The sequence below is a fragment of the Anguilla rostrata genome, chromosome 4, assembly GCF_018555375.3.
Source record: "Anguilla rostrata isolate EN2019 chromosome 4, ASM1855537v3, whole genome shotgun sequence".
Taxonomy (NCBI): Eukaryota; Metazoa; Chordata; class Actinopteri; order Anguilliformes; family Anguillidae; genus Anguilla; species Anguilla rostrata.
This window is the reverse complement of record NC_057936.1, coordinates 58,178,969-58,198,231: the sequence shown is the minus strand read 5'-3', so window position 1 is coordinate 58,198,231 and position 19,263 is coordinate 58,178,969. Positions and strand designations below refer to the sequence as shown.

Genomic DNA, 19,263 nt, shown 5'->3' with positions numbered 1-19,263 from the left:
TTCACACCTTTGTACTGTGGGTTATAAATACAGTTATAAACTTAGTCATGCAAGGGGAATGGCTTCCCTGTGTTCCTTGTTTCTTCTTCAGAGCTCCCTGAGTGCACATTGTTCTGAGATCTAAAACAGTGTTCTTTCTTTCCCTTTCAACAAACAGCCAGGGACCCCTGAGAACCTTTTTTAAAAAAAGTAGTATACATTCCACTACACAATGAAGTATATTAAAAAGGAAATGTGCTTTGGTATACATAGGCTACACACAGAAAACAGTCCTACTATAGGCACAGAATAGTCAAGTGGGAGTTTGAGACCAAAGCAAGACATTACATTACATAGCCCAAGAGTGTAATATTAGGCTTTTTTGCCTTTTGCATTGCTAAAATAAAACATGGTTACCATGTGTCCACTTATACTTCTTTAAAGTTTGTTTTGAGACAACATGTTGTATATGGGGAGGTTTGAGTCTTTGATGAGCATCTGTTCTCACTGATATTACCTAATGGGGCAAGGAGTACTAGGCATCAATACTGTTGAGAGGGGCCATCAAACGTCTGACTGCAACAACTGACAAGGAGGAGAATCTTGATCCCAGTGCATTCCAGAATCTGTTTACACTGTCACACTTTGTTTCTCCCAGCATTTGACAATAGGCTATTATTAAAATGTGTAAGCCCATATAATCACAGAAAACACTACGAACAGAGGAAATCACAGAAATGACAAAACAATTGGGGAAAGTCATAGGGATGATAGTGGTTATTTCAATCAAGATATATCAATATCAATTGTCTGTTTTGTTGTACTGTACTCTTCAAGGGTTGGAAGATATCCAAGTGTATATTTTGCTTATATTGAAATGCTGATAATGAAAAAGTAGTAGAAAAAGACTAAACCAAAAAAAAGGCATTTTACTTGTTTGCAGCTGTCAAGAAATATAGAACTTGTTCAGTGAAATAGGTCATGGGAAAGTGATTAGAAATGGGTAAATATGAGCTGAGAGTCCAAAATGTCTTTTGGTAAGACTGAGATTAAACACGAGACTGAAGATCTGTGTTTAGATAAGGCCCAAAGGTTACCCATTAGTTAGAATTATTTTTTCAGTAAGCGTATGTATCCCAGGGATTCTGATATTCCCTTCCACATTCTCACTTGCTCTGCAGAAAGTCTTATCGTTTAAATTTCACTAAAAAACACTGTTGTTTAGCTTCGTAACCTATGCCAGGTACATTACGGAGTTTGTTTCATATTGCATCAAGAGTCCCAGCAACACTATATTTAAGAATGAAATATGCACTCGCATTTTAAATATCTGAGTTCAATATCTAGTTTCTTTTTCTTTAGTTGCTTTAAAATTATTCTAATATACTTTTGCGTAGTCTAGAGACAAAGATACGACTGTCTTGATCGTGGGGTGAAATCTGCCAAATTTTACTGACTAATGATGGTCATTCAGGTCAGAAAGCCACACAGGAACCATTTCCGCCAGCTAAACACAAATTCAATTTAACGTTAAAATCAATAGGGGCAAATTCAACACCAGCCATTTTAAAATTCATTTCAACTAGACTCTCTCAACCATAGGTCTTTCTAATATTTACACCACACAGAAATGTGCTCTTATGAGCTAAAATTTGTATTGCAAGGTGGGGCACCATATCAATGACACTAATTTTTATTCTCAATGAATGCTGTTCAGTAAGTTTCTACAGCTGTTGGATTCTGGAAACCATTTTATGGGTCAAATTTCATACTTTACTGTCACATCAAGTGAGCTGGAAAAGCATGTCAGTTTTGAGCTATGTGAGCTGATGGAGAGTGTTACATTAAAGGCAGCTTGTGATAAATGCGATGCTAATTTGCCCTTTTCTCTGGAAACATCATGCATGCCATTTCATACAGTAATACTTTTGATGGTGCGATCGAATCTGTGTTAACTTGGTAAAATGACTGATTAAAAGTGCAAATTAAAAGGTTCAAACTACCCAAATCCTATTGTTCTGGAAACTGTTACCTTGTTTACATGTATTTGTCAGTAATTATGCTATATGTGTGATAAATAATGCTATATATATGTGATGAAGGCACTCTGCAATTTATCTGTTCTGAGAGACTAATTTAATCTGTAGGACTGAGCACTCCACAAAGTTGCTTATCCTTACTCTGCAATCTGCAATAAGTTAAATAAGTTACCATAGCTACTTTGTCCCATGCTACATATACGAATATATTCATGAAATGCATTATACAAGTTTTTATAAATTATCAGTTGATGAGCTGGAGCACCCAGTTATTCATCAGTCACGAACACAACCTCACAAGACACTGTGCTTAAACAATATATAACCATATAAGGAACACTTCTTTTCAAAACCCCCCACCCCCAAAATAAATAATTTGGCCCTTTGCAATTATCATTTTCTATGTTTACACACATTAAGTAACTATGAATCATACTATTAACAGCTGTCACGGACATTTCAAACATACCTCACCCATCCCACCCATTTTATACCTGCCATGTTACACTCCCACTTCCCGCACTCACAAACTTTGATTGGAAGCTGTTGAGTGGTTTTGGGTTCAGAGTTCAGGGGTGACAGAGCACCAGTGATCTGGTCTACGCTCCTGGGATTGAGGAGAGAAGGACAAGATCCCTGGGGGTGCTGCCACTCTCTAAGGCAGAGATAGGAATCCAGAGGAGGTTGTCACACTCCAAGGTTGATCTCCAGAGACAGAAAGAAGTGCAGAGAGGTTGCTACATTCCAGGGCTCATCTGTGGATACTGACTGAAGTGGTGGTACAGGGGTGGTGTAACAGTCTTAGGCTGATCTGCACAGACACGTTGGAGGTAAGTCATCACGTTTGTCTGTTCTCTGGAAACAGAATGGAGGTCAGGAGGAGCTGTCAGACTTCAAAACTGATCTCTCGAGAGCGGCAGAAAAGGGGTTCCGTGGGCAACATCGTGTCCGAATAGCTACGGCGCAGATGCGTGGAGCTCCTCGTGATTTTGATTGCTACTTCATATGGGGGTGGGGGTTCCAGGTCCCAGTGAGGTGGCCTCTGTGGAGGGCTGCAATAGCTGGACTCCACAGGCGGGTAGTCAAAATCTTCCCCATATACCGCGCATCTTTGCCTCTCCAGGGTTCTACAAAGACATAAAAGCAAAGACAAATGTTCCAGTAAATGCTCCACTAACAGTATAGGCAGGCTATCTGTCGGTCCTGAAACCAAGGTCTGAGAACTTATGTCTTTCAAAGGTACCTTTAGCATCTTGAGAAGTACCTTCTCAAGATCTTCAAAGTACAAAAACGAACACCTGGATACCAGGGAAAGATGGACTCTAATTGTGAAACTATCGTATTGAGTAGTGCAGGGTACAACGCAAACAAATCATAAAATGCATTAATTCCCCAAGGAGCGGAGTGCAAAATATTACTGCGCTTTCTGGTGGGATAAGTAAGAACACAGCTGTACAAGGTCAGTAAATCATCGTAAACCGAACGCCCCATGACGCTGTGACATATATGAACACTAGATGGCACACGCATAGTTTTAATTATAGGCCTAATACCAGTAGTCCTAACCAGACAATCAATATAAAATTAATATTAATGTGTTGTTCTATTTAAAACAAATATTTAGTTAAATGGTGTGACTAAATGATTACTAATGGTATTTATATACGTGTATGAATTTACCACGAAGCTGCTTTTAGAACACTGACAGAATATTGTTTGTAAAATGTATTATTAATAATAATAATAATAATAATAATAATATTATTATTATTGTTATGGGGGGGGGGAGCCTACATTCAGAAATAGACGTTGCGGTGAATATTGTGATTCTGTGATTGTATTTATGGCTTTTATCCGTGAAACTTAAAAATACAACCATCTGAGCGTTGTTGACCAGTAGATGAACAGTAAACAGTATATATAGGGTGTTGGCCTACGTGATTTACAAGAAACTTAAAACGTTTTAAATGTTTTAAAAAGTTGAATAAAAGTCGTATTCATTGAATACATTTATTAATGTAATGCTAAAACCAGCCAAGACCTGCCGAAACAAAAAGCTTTTAACAACCACGAAACACTGACAAAATGCATTATAAATATTATAGATATATTATGTTAAATGCTTGCGTTTAAATAATCACTTATTTAGCCTACTGTACATCATCATTTCTACCAGCGTGCATATAGGCTACTCTATGGTCTCTTCGACTATAAATATACTGGCTGTAAAATAATTTCAGCTGGACGTTGAAAGACAAAGCCTACCACGAACCTTTGGAACAAAACCGACTGGGATTCGGGAAAATGACCAGGCGGGGGGTTAAAGAGGACGTGGCTGTATTCGCTGCCGTAAGAGCCAGCATTGCTTTTCCCATTCATAGCCCAAAAAAGTCCAAGGATCAAAAGCAGAGCACCAAGCACAACACAACACAGACTGAACGCCTGCAGCTTGCCGTGGCTGGACTTCAGGAAAGCAGTGGCCCCACCCGTAACAATGAGAAACACTCCAATTACTACAGCCCCATGGTGCAGGGAAGGCATTGTCCTCCAAGGATCCGAGGCTGGATTGCACTTGTCGGTGACCTGTCGTTATCTGCAAGGTGCGGTGCGCCTGGGGCTCATTTCCACGAGCGGTAGCCTAGTTCAAAAAGCAAGCTGAAGTAAAAAAGCATAACATTTTAGATTTTTTTCTTCTTTAATTTGGATTATTAGCTTGATGTGAACATACAATTAATAATAAAAGAAATGCATTAACATATAGCATTCCTGCGTCTTCCTAGCCAGGTAACCAACATGTGTGTTCAACAAGGATATTGCATTTGGTTTTTATATTCTTTCTTGCTCCTCGTATGAATATGGACGCGGTGATGGTACCGGTTTCTTCTCTTAACAACTGTTCTTCCATTTGCATAAAGTAAACTTTTATCCTTAAATAATGTTTAAGTCACAAATTGTGCAATGTGTTGGAATCCACAGAATACCTTCTTCACGAGAAAAAAAATGTCCTTAGATAAGCGAATCAATTTCAAAAACTAAGAAAAGCATCATTCCAAACAAACAGGCGACGCTTCTGTTCTGACTTCATGGTAAGATGCTTCGCTGGGGTATTCCGTTGAAATAAATAATGGCTATTGGCGATTGCCTCACAGTAGAATTGTGCTGTGTGGCGTCTGTGTTGATGCTCCGCCCTTAAATCTATTAGAATGCTGCACATTTTCCAAGTTACCTTAGACAACCCAAAGTCAAATTTCCAATGCTAAATTAGAGTATCCACCAACAGACATGCAATTGCAAGTAGAACGTGTCACGTATTTCCTCAGAGTAGCCGGAGTAGCCAATTGTTAACACTTTAATAATTGTTATTGGGGGAAATACAGTTTGCTGTCATGTTGGGATTTGTTTATACAACCAGTTATCACAATGGAATATTTATTTTTTATTTTTTTATTGTCATTTTTAAAACTGTACCCAGTGTGGAAGCGCCGCACTTTCAAGCACCTCGTATGTTACTTAATACTGCTTAAAGATCATGAAACGATTGCAGGCTCGTGAATGGTGTGACGGTCTTTTCCTTTAGCGATTGGATAAAACGTTGATACGCGCCAGCTCGAGTCACCCGAATTGCCGATCCATTGGCCAATCGGTGACGCTTGGAGGCGGGCAGTCCTGTCAAACTGCTGTTCTCCTTCGCGTGGAAAATCAAGGTGTCAAATTCTGTGGCTTCTGATTGTTGAGTTTTAGCAAGTTGCAGTTGGTTTTCTTGCATGTATATATCTTAACTATAATTTCGACTGAATAGGTCTTGTAGCCTACGTTTTTATGTGGATATCAAATTGTGCGAAGAGGATTCATTGCACTGTAGCCAGACATTGCAAGGTGTAGGGATTTTGATTGGATTTATGTTGTTTCTGCCTTGAAGGCTATTTCAGTTAGCTAATCGATTTCTTTGATAAGGGGAAATGGACCCATTATTGTATATTGCAGGGTTGGTAGTTTTGTTTTTGTTATGGGTAAAAGTTAAAGGACTAGATTACGTAATAATTCATCAAAGGTGGATATTCGTGTGTCTGTTCCTCTTGCCTTTATCCGTAATATTTGATGTGTACTATTACCTGCGAGCATGGATCATTTTCAAGATGTGCTCCGCTCCAAAGCAGCATGACCAGAGAGTAAGAGACATACAGAGACAGGTAAGAAGATGGGGGAAAAATGAAAGTGTCATGTTCAGATATACTCAAGCTCGCAAACATGGAAAATATTTCACTCCATCATTTGGGTGTCATGAGAGCGTGATTCCTTTGTGTGCGTCAGGTGAGCATCGAGGCTCTGAGTGTTATCATAGCTATCTACACGCCTTGTACGGTATGCTATAGCTATAGGTCTGCTCTTTATGTTGCGTGCGTTTTCTCACTAGGCATTAGCCCTGCCTGTCATCAAGTGAAATGTAATGAGAAAATCAACTTAGAAACTTTAATGCACGTGGTCATATTGCACTCTGGAACTGAGAATCTAATTTGAATATTTATCCTTCTGGAATTTATTGATTCATTTATGAGAACGTTTCTCAACCAGCCATTTTTTTTATCTTGCGCTTTAGTTAGCTAACCTTGAACAGAGCAGTCGAGGCAAATGGTGAGCTTGTACTGTGCCACAAGTCGAAGTCACAATCATTAAACACAGACTAAACTGCCTAAAGCCATCGAACAAATCTTTAGCGACTTTGTGTTGGGTTCAGATATTTTGACAGTTTATATGGTTTACATGGTTTAATAATAATGTTCTTTTAAGTCACGAACAGGCTGTATCTTCACATTTGGGCTACATCTTGATAAACTGGATGTAATGAGAATGACACAAATGAAAAGATATAGGCTAGCCTGTTAATGACAAAAACACAATCTAGACACACAATTAACTGCGAACTCTTTGACATGAAGCAGGATTTAAAACAACAAAAAGTATTCTAATCTACAATAGGCTCCCCAAATGATCATGGCATCAGGGCAAGAAAATACGTTTTAAAATCGTAATGTGTTAACGTAAACTTTCTCCAATCCAAACTTTGTGCTTGAACCTATTTTAGATGTTCAGCCTTGTGGCTGCTTTTGCAGTGCGGCACAGATATGTAATATTTCCTGAGAGACTGTCTCTGGTTTTAGCTTGACTGTGCTGGAAAAGTGTAGGTGTGGGAAAGTGGTATTGTATTGGTATGAAACCAGGATGACCATACTGGACACAGGGTGCTTAATGCGGTTTTGGTCTGAGGAAAGTGGATGTTCTGGGTTCTTGGGTCTATTTCAATGAAGAGTCTGTTTATGTGGTGTGCTTGATGCAGATGTGGACCTCATGGGGCTGCTGAGTGTCTCTGTAGGGGTGTTTGATGGGTGTGTTGTTGGTCCGGAGTTGCAGACCTTCTGGTTGATTGTGTGTGTCTGACTGAGTGAGCTGTAGCCTATGTCTCTGTAGTGGTTGTGGGTGATAAGTTATAGTAACCTCTTTCATAGCCGGCAGTGGAGGTAGGCCTACTGGTTGATTACAGTATGTTGTGAGTATCTGGGTGAGTGTGGCTGTGTGGCTCTGGAGGGTTGGTTGCGTGGCTTTGGATGGCTTGCTGAAGTTCCATGCTGTGTGGTGGCTTCCATTGTCTGGGGGGATAAAGATTGTGGCATTTGGAGGCAGCACCCTTTTGTCAAGCTCCATTGAGAGGTAAAATCCGCCTTGCGTCACCTCCTCGGTCTCAGTTTGGCACGTTTTCTTCTTTAATTAGGCGTGTTTCCTCTTCTGCTCCCCTTCTTTACCTTCTGTTTTTGCAGCAGAGCTCTCTCCTTTGAACGAGGAAGCCAACATTTGTTGATTTTTGCCAGATATTAATACTTGAAACTGAAATCTGTTGAGACTGAATTGAAAAATGACCATAAGTTGAAATTGGTCCTAAAATGACAAACTCAACTCATCTCAGTTAAACTCGGTCAACTAAAGAAACCCATCTGTACAATGTTCAAAGAGGCAAATAAGACATAGGTGTGGCGTGAGCCATTGTACTGTATATGAGAAGACGTGGAAAATCAAATTTGCATAGTCATTGGGCAACAAATAACCAGTTTTAAGAGATATATAAGTTTAATGAAAAAGACAGACCTATCGGCTCATCCAGCTTGTAATTTTGCCTGTAGTTTAGTGTGTCGTTAGCACTGTCCCACACCTGCTCTTGAACACTCCCAAGGGTTACCATGTAATTTATCTCCCATCTGTAGTATTTTCATTAAGATTTTCATAATTCCTAATCAGGGCGGCACTGGGGTGCGGTGCATAGTGCTGTCGCCTCACAGCAACAAGGTACAAAGTTTGCATTTGAGCTGCCCAGAGTGCATTCCTGTCCTTCACCCAAGGTCTGCTGGGACAGGCTGCAGCCCCCCATGACCCTGAGGTTTAGAAAATGGATGAATGGATGGATGAATCCTGATCATAAGTGGAATTATCCAATATTAAAATATTTCTTTGACTTGAATAGACTTTAAGATGCGAGATTTAATTTTCATTGGAAAACTGCAATATCAGCACCATGCAGTAGACTTGTAGGTTTCAATTCCAAGTAGGCCTAACAGTGCATAATTTTAAAGGTTGCTCAATGAGGGCTAATTTAGACTTATTCCTAGTTTGTAATGTTGGTCTAAAGTTTGTACGGTGGGTCTCTGCTCCAGATGCTTTTCAAACAGTATTTTCTTTTTTCCTATCTTTGAGGTTCGGGAGTGGAAAAAGGAGGGTGGAAAGACCTATATGTGTACAGGACGCCCAGGCTGGCTGACTGTGTCGCTGCGGGTGGGGAAGTACAAGAAGACCCATAAGAACATCATGATTAATATGATGGACATTCTGGAAGTGGACACTAAGCGGCAGGTGAGACATTGGCTAGAACATTTTGTCTGTACCTCTGTATTGATTGTACTACTTTCTGATTCCAAGATCCAACCTAACACATATTAGCTTATGGATGGTGCATCTTATCTGTCAAAATGAAATCAAACTATTCTAATTCTAATGAAGTTTTCAGTGTCACAAGATTGATTATAGAAGAGATGAACGAATAATTTATTTGAATTTTGCGGTGTGTGACATCTGAGAATATAGCCTGAAGTGTTTATGGTTGCCTGGAAATCGCAATGTTTTTGTGCCACTCTGTTCCCTCTTTATCTAGCGTGCCATAGATAAAGTTCACTTTATCTATGGCACTCTATGGAAAAGGTGAGCTTTATGTATTAATTAATGAATAGGATATATATGATAAAAACTTTGATTTGATTTTGAAATGATAAGTAAGACCGGGACAAACACAATAACAGGTAACCAATGCTGGGGATCAGGTAAGCAAGTGTGGTGCAATGGAGGTCTGTGAGTGAAGTTAGTTTGAAGGAGTACTGGGAAGACAAATGTTGCTAATTATATTTGCTAATCTTACTAATTATGCAATGAGTTTGCTTTCCTCCACATCTTGAGAGCTTTGTACAGATATGAGGAGGCCTATAGAGTTCTTTGTTCTTTGTATGTATTGTGCCCGTAGCTGAAATGCCTGTACATGTGCATGGGGAAATGTGTGCATGCTGACGATTTCTGCTTTTTAAACACCACAGATCCTACGTGTTGAACCTCTTGCAAACATGGGACAGGTGACTGCTCTCCTCAACTCCATTGGGTGGACTCTTCCTGTGCTGCCAGAACTGGATGACCTGACAGTGGGTATGTACTGAAAGGGTCTTCACGTTCCAATCGAAGGGTGAGACTCGGATACATCGTGCTAGGGGTGAGCAGCTTAAATGATCAAAATACTTTAATGTACATATACCTGTAGCTGTATCAGGTAAATGGGAATGGTAGGATTTTCCTCTATGAATATATTCTCTTCCACCTCTGTAAGTCTTCCATGTTTATATACCTATATTTGCAAATTGTGGGCTGTGTTTCTTTTAAGCAGAGTTAATGCTTGGGCCAAATGCAATTACAGTACAGCTGGCAGAGAAATGGGTGCTGGTCAGGGACATTTCCTGGATCAGTTTCCTAAATGGTCTCTAGATTCCAGACAATGAGGAGATCAACAACTTAATGCATTGCAGCTACACAGCTGCAAATTCATTTGGAAGTCTGTCGAGACTAACCAATGAAAGTGCACGTAAAATGAGAATGCTTGGTTCATTGTAGCCTAAACTGCTTACCCAAGCAATATTGATCTTTATTAGACCCTGTGCACTTCAAAGTGTTCATTAAGCCATAAGAAAAAAAAAATGTAGACTTTTCCAAATTTTTAAATGGGAAAATAATAAAATTTCCATTTTCCATTTGATGTAAAGCCATTACATTCAGAAAAGATCTGCACTCAATGTTTTTCGTTAAGATGGGGTTGAAAGATAAAACCATTTCAACACATTGCCTTTCTCAAGTGAAGTGGTATTGTATGCTGATGGCACTCTTACATACTGAATTCTATGGCATCACCACAGATGTACAAGCTAATTAGTGAGGAACCACTGGTAGGCTTTATATCAGGTAGGTTATGAATATGTACTATGAATAAGTGTTCATGTTTGCAAATCCAAATATATATATACATCTGTGCTCTTATTTAAGTGCTTTCTATTAAAAACAGAGATGAAATGTAAAGTAAAATATTCTCCTCAGTATTGACAGGGCATAGTATCAATAAGAGAATTAGCAACAGTGGATTCCTCCCTGCACAGATATTTCACTTCAGTATTACTCTTAGATTTTGACATGTCTATACAGCCAGGTATTCAACAAGTCATGATCCTAGTACAGTACCTATGCTACAGACAGTACTGGTAAAGCAACAAATGGGGACATTGACATGTTCCTATAATCACATAATAGTTTTCCATCAGATGTACTCTGTGGTAATTCTGGGCTCCTTACCAAGGGAGATGCTTTCTACAGCAACATAAAACTCTTCATCAGTCTTGCCTTATTCACTGCTGCCTCTGTATTCTGTCAGTTTGTATGTGTCCTTGCTTAGCCTCTTTTATTAGTAGCCTATCTGAGCATGCTCTGACTGACACGCTCGTTTTTTTGGCTGGACCGCAACAGCGGGGCCAACCCTACAAACGCGAATGTGACTGAGTGACTGAGTGAGTGAGTGAGTGACTGAGTGAGTGATGAAGTCGCACCATTGGTTGGCCAGATCACGTGTGTTAGGTCCAGCCATATACTAGGTTTTAACCTGGTTTTGTTTGCCTACAGGGGGGCTGATCATGGGCACAGGCATCGAGTCCTCCTCCCACATCTACGGCCTTTTCCAGCACATCTGTGTGGCCTATGAGCTGGTGCTGGCCGACGGCAGTCTGGTCCGCTGTACCGCAGTGAGTTCCCTCTGCCCAGGGTCATCGATGCTTGAGAGAGAACGCAAAACATAATTTGAAGTTATCATTTCATTTTTCATTATATAAATGAAATAATAAATTTAAAAGCTGTGTTTCATTTTTACATGGGTTCCCTTTGTCTAATATTACATTTTGTCTAAAGATCTGAAACCATTCAGTGTGACAAATATGCAATAATAGAGGAAATCAGGAACTGGCAAATACTTTTTCACGGCGCTGTACATTTAAATGCCTGGGCTATTCTAGAAAATGACAGGTTGAGTTAAGAAAGGAATGGAAAAATATTGATAAGCCTGCATTAGCATGGTGTGTGAATGCCACTTAACTTCATAGTTTAAGACGGTGCCATAGTGGAACTGGACTTGCAGGTGTGAGTCAATAGTTGTTGCCTGGATTGAGTCAACATTTGTCCTTAACTCTGACTCACAGTTAAATGTACTGTAAGTGTTTAGTTTTAATCCTCTCCCACCTAGGTTAGAAAGTTCAGCAATAACCAAAATTAACTTTGAAACTGTGTTTGTGAAGAAAAGAACAATGTGTTTCAAAAAAGTAAAGAGCAAATGTAGATAGAATTCAAGACAATGTATAAAATATTCTGTGATTACTACTTCTTTGTGGCCAAGAAGGCTGTACTCATACTACTGTATTTTATTTTAACAAGACTTCCACAACCTGTTTTACTCTCCGGGGAGGTCTTGTTTTCTGATGTGTGTGTGTGTCACAATGCTGCGGCAGTTGAATGACTTCAAGGTTCATTAGCTATCTCTGCTGGAATGACACGAGCAAACAAGCAATCCCAGATAATGTACAACTGAGCTCCACAGTGCTAAACAAAATAAGCTTTGTCCCCAAGTTTCCACCCCACACAGTAGGCGTTGTTGTGGCACAGTCAATCCCCTGTGCCTAGGGTTGTAAATATGGTGCAACTTTTAGGCTGCACATGTGTGCCTGCTACACTGTCCCATTCACTGTCTAACCGCTTTCTTATGTGGTATATTTGATGTATTGGATACTTGGTGAGTCACCGGTTTTTCCAATTCAATGACAAAAATAGCAAAATATGCAAGCTCTGAAAAATAAACATTTGTAATTGTATTTGTACCGATGTGCTATGGCAGATAGCATTAAAGTATAGAAAGGATTTGTTTGAACGGTTCAGTGCAATGAAATGATCTGGCACACTGTATTGCTAACCTTGTCTGAATGTGCAGCACACTTGTTTATCTGTTGGAGTCCTCGCAAGGCCGTGTTCCGTGTGTCACAGAAAGAGAACAGCGACCTGTTTTACGCCGTTCCGTGGTCGTGCGGCACGCTGGGGTTCCTGGTTGCGGCTGAAGTCCGCATCATCCCTGCCAGGACCTGGGTCAAGCTCACGTACGAGCCCGTGCATGGCCTGGAAACCATCTGCCAGCGATTCGCCCAGGAGTCCGCCAACAAGGAGAATCAGTTTGTGGAAGGGCTGCAGTACTCCCTGGACGAGGCCGTGATCATGACGGGAGTGATGACTGATGAGGCAGAGCCAGACAAGGTGAGTTGGGGGAGGAGCCTTTTTTCATCACTATGACAACCAACATTCCTATCGACATTCTCATTGTTTCTTTCTAATCTTGATGGCCAGTGTATGAATTGATTTTGGAGGATACTACTATGGGATAATTAAATGGGGAAAAGACATTTGTGACATCCCCTTCATGATAGAAAACAGAAAGGAGCTCCACCAATCACAGAGTTCGTTGGTAACAACCGATAGAACAACACCAATGGTGATTGGCAGGTGCTGCTTCATACTGATACACACAAGGAGCCCAGACGTATAGCCAGAAAGTATCCACCACTGTTGATGTTGTTCCTGCGTACATGTCCACTCTACTTCCTGTAGACGTACTGGCCTTTGTTCCTGTTGTTCTCCCCAAATGCTTTTAATTGTTATTCCACTGCTCTCCCCAGATCAACCGCATTGGCCTTTACTTCAAGCCCTGGTTCTTTAAGCACGTGGAGAATTTCCTTACAGAGAACCGCAGCGCCGTAGAGTACATTCCTCTACGTCACTACTACCATCGCCACACACGCAGCATCTTCTGGGAGTTACAGGTAACTCTTCCTACACTAGTTACACTAATAATACCGGTTGAGTCATCCCAAGTCTTTAGCAGCTGCAGGGTGATGCTTGCATGTCTCTCATGACATTGCGGTTTACTTATGAGACCGTAGACTTGAGCCTGAAGAGGGAAGATGTTTTTTTCGCATTTAGAATCACCACATTATGGCCTCACAACACTGAGCAAAATGAGGAAGTATTACAGGAGGAGAGGAATTAAAAAATAAAATTTTGACAGCCAATGAATCACAACGATCTTGTGTTGTGTACAATTACTTGCAGTGGTCTGAACTACAAGTGAATCACCATTTCTGTATGCAGCCTATTAGCTTGATGAGCCGAGGTAATTAATAATTTAATTAAATTCTAGCTGTGCAGTGAAAATTCAAAACTGTAAATTCAACGATACCTAAAATCTGATTTCCAAAGGACACAATATCGCTAATGGGACTGTAATGTGAGGGTGAAGCTTCAGTATAAAATGTTAACTTTTTACTGAAGTCTACAGAAGTCTGACTAAGCAACTTTTTCTTTTCAGAATCTGTTTAGGGGTTCTGATGATTAATATTTTATTAACATATTTATGGTGTATATCCAGCAAAATTCTGCATAGCATAAGTTGGAGTACCCTTTCTGTCTGGCACTGTCTGTTCCAAGATGTCTGGTGCCAGACTGTTATCGACTGTCTACTCCCTCCTTACAAGAAGCAGTTGAGTCCTTTTGTATCTAAATCAGTGATTGTTCTGGAAATAATATAAACCTTCTGCAAAATAAGAATGTCAAGAAGACGAAAAAATCTTTATCCATCTTTTAATGGATCAGTGTCCGCTTGTGTTATTGTAAAGATACATTATTCTTATTCTTCCTTTCCACAGAGAGTAGGCCAGCAACCTGAAACTCTTAGGACTTTTTAACACAGTCATAGTCAGATGAACAGTGTACTTGCCTGGAGGAATACAGGAATACATAGAATGCAGGAGTCTACTGCTCTTGGTCATAAGACTGAACGTGGAGTCGGATGATAACAGCTGAAACTTGGTTACTCACCTGCACCTTAAATTAAAGCTGACAGTCTGTACTTTAACCTGATATTCATTGGTTCATTTCAAATTCACTGTGCTGTAGTACAGAGCCAAAACGACAAAAAAAGTGTCACTGTCCTGAGACTTCTGCATTTAACTGTCTATATGAGAGTCCCGGTTTCCCAGTTGATATAACAATATCCGATGCATCTTTTGGAAAAAACAGCTTTCCTTGTGCACTTTGTCTGTGCTAATATTAAAGTGGTTCAGTTCAGTTCATGGTCAGTGTCCAGGTATTTACAACCATCATCTATCTCAGCCTGATCTTTTATGGTGGTTTTTTAAGGGGTATGGGGTGGTGTCAGAAAACTGATAACTATGTCCTTAGTCTTAGTGACATTCAGCTGTAACTTCTCCTTGAAGGTCCACTATAATATTGTTTCATTGTATTAGTTTAATAATGCATTATCACAGGGAGATTAACAGGCAAGGAATTGTGGGTGCTGATTCCATATTCACTCAGTTACTGGATTTTAATTTCTGTCCCTCATTTCTAATTGTGGCACACTATATGTACAATATGCATGTATTTAAAGTTTTAATCTGTACTTTTCTTCTCTTTGGGAAGCATTAGCTAATATCGCTGCATTAGACGACTGACACACAGAAGCCCTTACATCCTGTTGCTTACATCATCTTCTTTTCAGCACTTTACCCCTCCCCCCACCACCCCCACCACAGCACATTTGTCTGCATCATATCTGCTAATGCCTTATTTGATTGCCATTAGCACCAAGTAAATCAAGTGTGGTTGGGTGATTGTGCCTTTCCTTTGCTGAAATTGCATTATAAATTATGCAGATTGTTTTTGACTGGGCTTGCATTGGGGGGTATCCGTAGTGTTCTTTTAATGCTTCCTGGTTCTTTATTGTCTATATCATGGCATCCCCCACCTTGCCATCCCACCTGGACCTTAATTGCCTTGCTTGCCCTGGGAAAACTTAAAAGACACATCAATCTCTGATGGGGTTGGGCATGGCTTGTGTTTTTGTGTGTCTGTTCAGGACATCATCCCATTTGGGAACAACCCCGTTTTCCGGTACTTATTTGGCTGGATGGTGCCGCCCAAGATCTCCCTGCTGAAGCTGACCCAGGGGGAGACCATCCGCAGGCTGTATGAGCAGCACCACGTGGTCCAGGACATGCTGGTCCCCATGAAGCACATTCAGAGTGCCATGTCCCGCTTCCACAACGACATACACGTAAGACTCAGACCCACACCACCTCCTTTCTGGAGGGGGGGGGGGGGGGGGGTGACATGAAGAATCGGCTGTGAGACTTGAACTCACTCTACGTTCCACTTTATTTCATTAGTGTGGGGAGGTAGATTGGAGTTATTGTGCTTAGTTTTATGTGCATGCGTGTGCGTATGTGTTTATATGTCTAGGTGTGTGATTATGGGTGTGTGCGGATGTATGTGCCCACGTGTGCGTATGTGTTTGCGTGTGTGTGTGTGTGTTTATGTGTTTATATGTGTGTGTGTGTGTGTGCGTGTGCATCTGTGGGTCTTGTTACTCAAATGTAGATGGGGTTGTAAATGGAATTTCCACTTCCTGGAACACATCAATGGCAATATAAAACTGCTATTGATGATATATGCAAAATATAAAATCGTTACAGGGCTCACTCAAACACTAAAGTCAGTGCTTTTGCCCTTTCACTTTATATGTAGCCAGATGAGTATTTCCCTGTTCGCTGTGCTCATGCTGTTCATCTTATGTAAGGAACTTCTGTGCCCCAGAGGACCTCAACCCATAAACCTAATGTACATAACCATAACCACTAATGCACTCATGACTCGTGTATAGTTTAGCCCCCTCATGCTGTGAAAATATTTATATCTTGAGTTGTCATTTTTGTGGCAAAGGAAGGCTATCCTTCTATGAACCTCATGTAACTACACATACCGATTATTTGAACACATAAAACTGACTTGTGAAATAGGAAACTGTTAGTTGAAATTTATGATATATTGTCATTTGTTTTGACATATGTTTGGAATAATTTCTAGAAATACAGTACTGTCGCAAATTGTGGCAACACTGCATCTATAAACAGATTTTGATGATGAATGCAATATTTTGCAAAAAATGTGTTTGACGTCAACACTAATATGTAATAAATGTCATAAAGTGAATAAATAATTACATGTATTAGTTCATACCTTCATAATCAAGCAGTCTAATGTATCTTACTGTTGGAAATATGATCAGCTGGAACATACATTTTTCCAGTATTTTTCTACATGAAATGATCAAATTCAAGAAAAATATTTTTTTGCTTATATACTTTATTTGAAATTACTAATAGTCACATAATGTCATTACCACTCACGGTCTAGAAAATAATTGTTTTTAATACATTTTCACAGACGAAAATGGCTCAGAGAAACGACAACAGAAGAAAGGGCAAAGATAAAATGGCGGTGTTGGTAACAGGGGTGGTGTGGGTGCTTTCAGGTGTACCCCCTGTGGCTCTGCCCCTTTGTGTTGCCCAGCCAGCCTGGCATGGTGCACCCGAAAGGGGATGAGGATGAGCTGTATGTGGACATTGGAGCCTACGGCGAGCCCAGCGTCAAGCACTTCCAGGCCCGAGCCTCCACCCGACAGCTGGAGAAGTTTGTGAGGGAGGTCCATGGGTAAGAAGCCGTTACACACACACAAACACACACACACACACGCACAATGCATATAACTGTTATTTAGTACACTGCATGCTCATTCAAATTTACACATTACCAATACAACATTGTAGTGTGTGTGCTGTTTTCATTAACTTTTAAAATTAATTCCATATGTATGATCGATTTAGGAATAACCATTAACCATAATCTTTTTGTGTGTTATCAATATCTCCTCTATATTTTTTTTTTCAAGGAGACACAGGATAACTTTTCTTTAGCTGTTAAATCTGCACTGCCCATGCTCCATTTATGATGCAGCAATTTTTGCTTCAGATTTCAGATGCTGTATGCAGATGTGTACATGGACCGGCAGGAATTCTGGGATATGTTTGATGGCTCTCTCTATCATAAGCTGAGGGAAGAGCTAGACTGCAAAGCAGCTTTTCCTGAAGTCTATGACAAAATCTGCAAATCTGCTCGGCACTGACAAACTGCTGGAAGTAGTCTGGTTTCGTGGAAGAAGAAAAAACCGCACTAGCAACATATTTTTACTTCTCTCGGTTTTACCCTTTCAAAGTGTAATTCTCTGGAGGAAACAGTCATTCAGTTTGTACTACCAGGACATTTGTGACTGTCAAGCAACACTTGTAATACAAATTTTTTTATGGCAGGGTTGAGACGTTTAAATCTATTTTTGACATCTATTTTCTCTCTCGTGGTTAAAAAAAAGCTTTGAGCAAAAAATTTTAGTATGTCTGTACATAATTAACTTCAAAACGTGTCTAAAAGCGTACAAGTCTTACATAAAAAAGCAAGGCTTACCTGCGGTAGATGTCCAACTCTTGAATCCCCACTTTAATTTACTCTTTTCAGATTGAGAGTTTTGTATTTTAACAAACCACCTGCGGACTTAAGTCCATTTTTATATTTCTTGTTTGTCCACCTAATTTTATGAAAGGGGTGGGACCTATAAAATGCCTTGTGGACCACATTGCCCATACAAGATTCTAAAATTTTACGTCATTTCTGTACTAAGATATGTTTCTAATATGTTCTGAAGGAGACATAAATGGCAGATATATTTCTGATATATTCATAATGTATTCTCAGAATACGTTATGCTGGTGATTGTATTGAATTTAGTCTTCATTATACTTCTCACTATCTCATGGTGATCAGTAACCTCAATTAATCCTGAGTGGAAACCCTTATCACTGGACCTTAATCTAGGGAAATGAGAGAATATACAGGAACCCATGAAGAGCAAAAAGGATCATTTGTAGCTCCGAGGTAAAGCAAATGGGTTTCGGGGCAATGTGTACTTTTAGGAATGTGCACTTTGGACATGAATTGGTAGATTATCGGCCATCCAATTAACAAATTAGATTCATGTGTACATTTTCTTGTAATCTTTTTTGGTGCTTTATCCAAAGTTTGCCTTTTGCATATATTATTTTGGTCAACTGTATCCGTGATTTATGTGGCTTGTATTTCCTGAAGGTAAATAATATCACCAGCAAGTTGAATGGGCTAATTAACTCGCGCCCAACATATTAATTCCTTGGGCTCCCCCTAGTGTCTGCTATGACTGTGTTGTGTAGGAACTGTGTTAAGTGCAATATGAGAAACTCATTAATGGTTTTAGCAGGGTCGTGAATGGTACACAGCTGAGCATGGCATATGATGCAAGCACAGGGTGAAATAATGTGGGTAATAGTCGTGAGGTTGTTGTGTTCAAAGGTATCTACAGGTGGAAAAAGGTATCTACAGGAAAAAGTTCTCATGAAGACATCCCTGTATCAAATTGAGTAATTCTCTTTTTTTATTCGTTTGGGTGGGATTTTACTGTTAAAATATGGTGTGAGTAAAAGCACTGTATGCTCTGTATGACTTTGGTTCTGCACAACTAAATAAATTTCAACTTTCAAGAAAAATGAGTGGGAACTTATTTTGTTTTTCAACAATTTCATCATTTTTAAGTAAATTATTTATTACACAGTAGGGCTTATAAAGTATGCACATTTTTGCTTTCAATTTAGCCAACTGTCTTGATTTG

At 39.9% G+C, this 19,263-nt stretch overlaps 2 protein-coding genes across 3 annotated transcripts; one reads left to right on the top strand and one right to left on the bottom strand.

Annotated features, from left to right (window-relative positions):
- Positions 1 to 1,404: 1,404 nt before the first annotated feature.
- Positions 1,405 to 4,993, bottom strand: si:dkeyp-51f12.2 (uncharacterized protein LOC100151460 homolog). The gene is made up of 2 exons (XM_064333496.1): positions 4,291 to 4,993; positions 1,405 to 3,145 (listed from the first exon to the last, which is right to left on the bottom strand). The coding sequence occupies exons 1-2, from the start codon at positions 4,557 to 4,559 to the stop codon at positions 2,905 to 2,907; spliced, it is 510 nt and encodes a 169-aa protein (XP_064189566.1). The 5' UTR covers positions 4,560 to 4,993; the 3' UTR covers positions 1,405 to 2,904.
- A 635-nt stretch (positions 4,994 to 5,628) lies between these two features.
- dhcr24 (24-dehydrocholesterol reductase) lies at positions 5,629 to 19,141 on the top strand. 2 transcript variants are annotated; one of them, XM_064333495.1, is made up of 9 exons: positions 5,629 to 5,722; positions 8,760 to 8,915; positions 9,647 to 9,752; positions 11,265 to 11,383; positions 12,669 to 12,932; positions 13,352 to 13,495; positions 15,589 to 15,786; positions 17,044 to 17,222; positions 17,541 to 19,141. In XM_064333495.1, exons 2-9 carry the CDS (start codon positions 8,796 to 8,798, stop codon positions 17,692 to 17,694), a joined length of 1,284 nt encoding a protein of 427 aa, XP_064189565.1. In that variant the 5' UTR covers positions 5,629 to 5,722; positions 8,760 to 8,795; the 3' UTR covers positions 17,695 to 19,141. The 2 variants fall into 2 exon arrangements, with proteins under 2 accessions (XP_064189565.1, XP_064189564.1); XM_064333494.1 differs by having other exon boundaries at positions 5,666 to 6,208.
- The last annotated feature ends 122 nt before the right edge of the window (positions 19,142 to 19,263 follow it).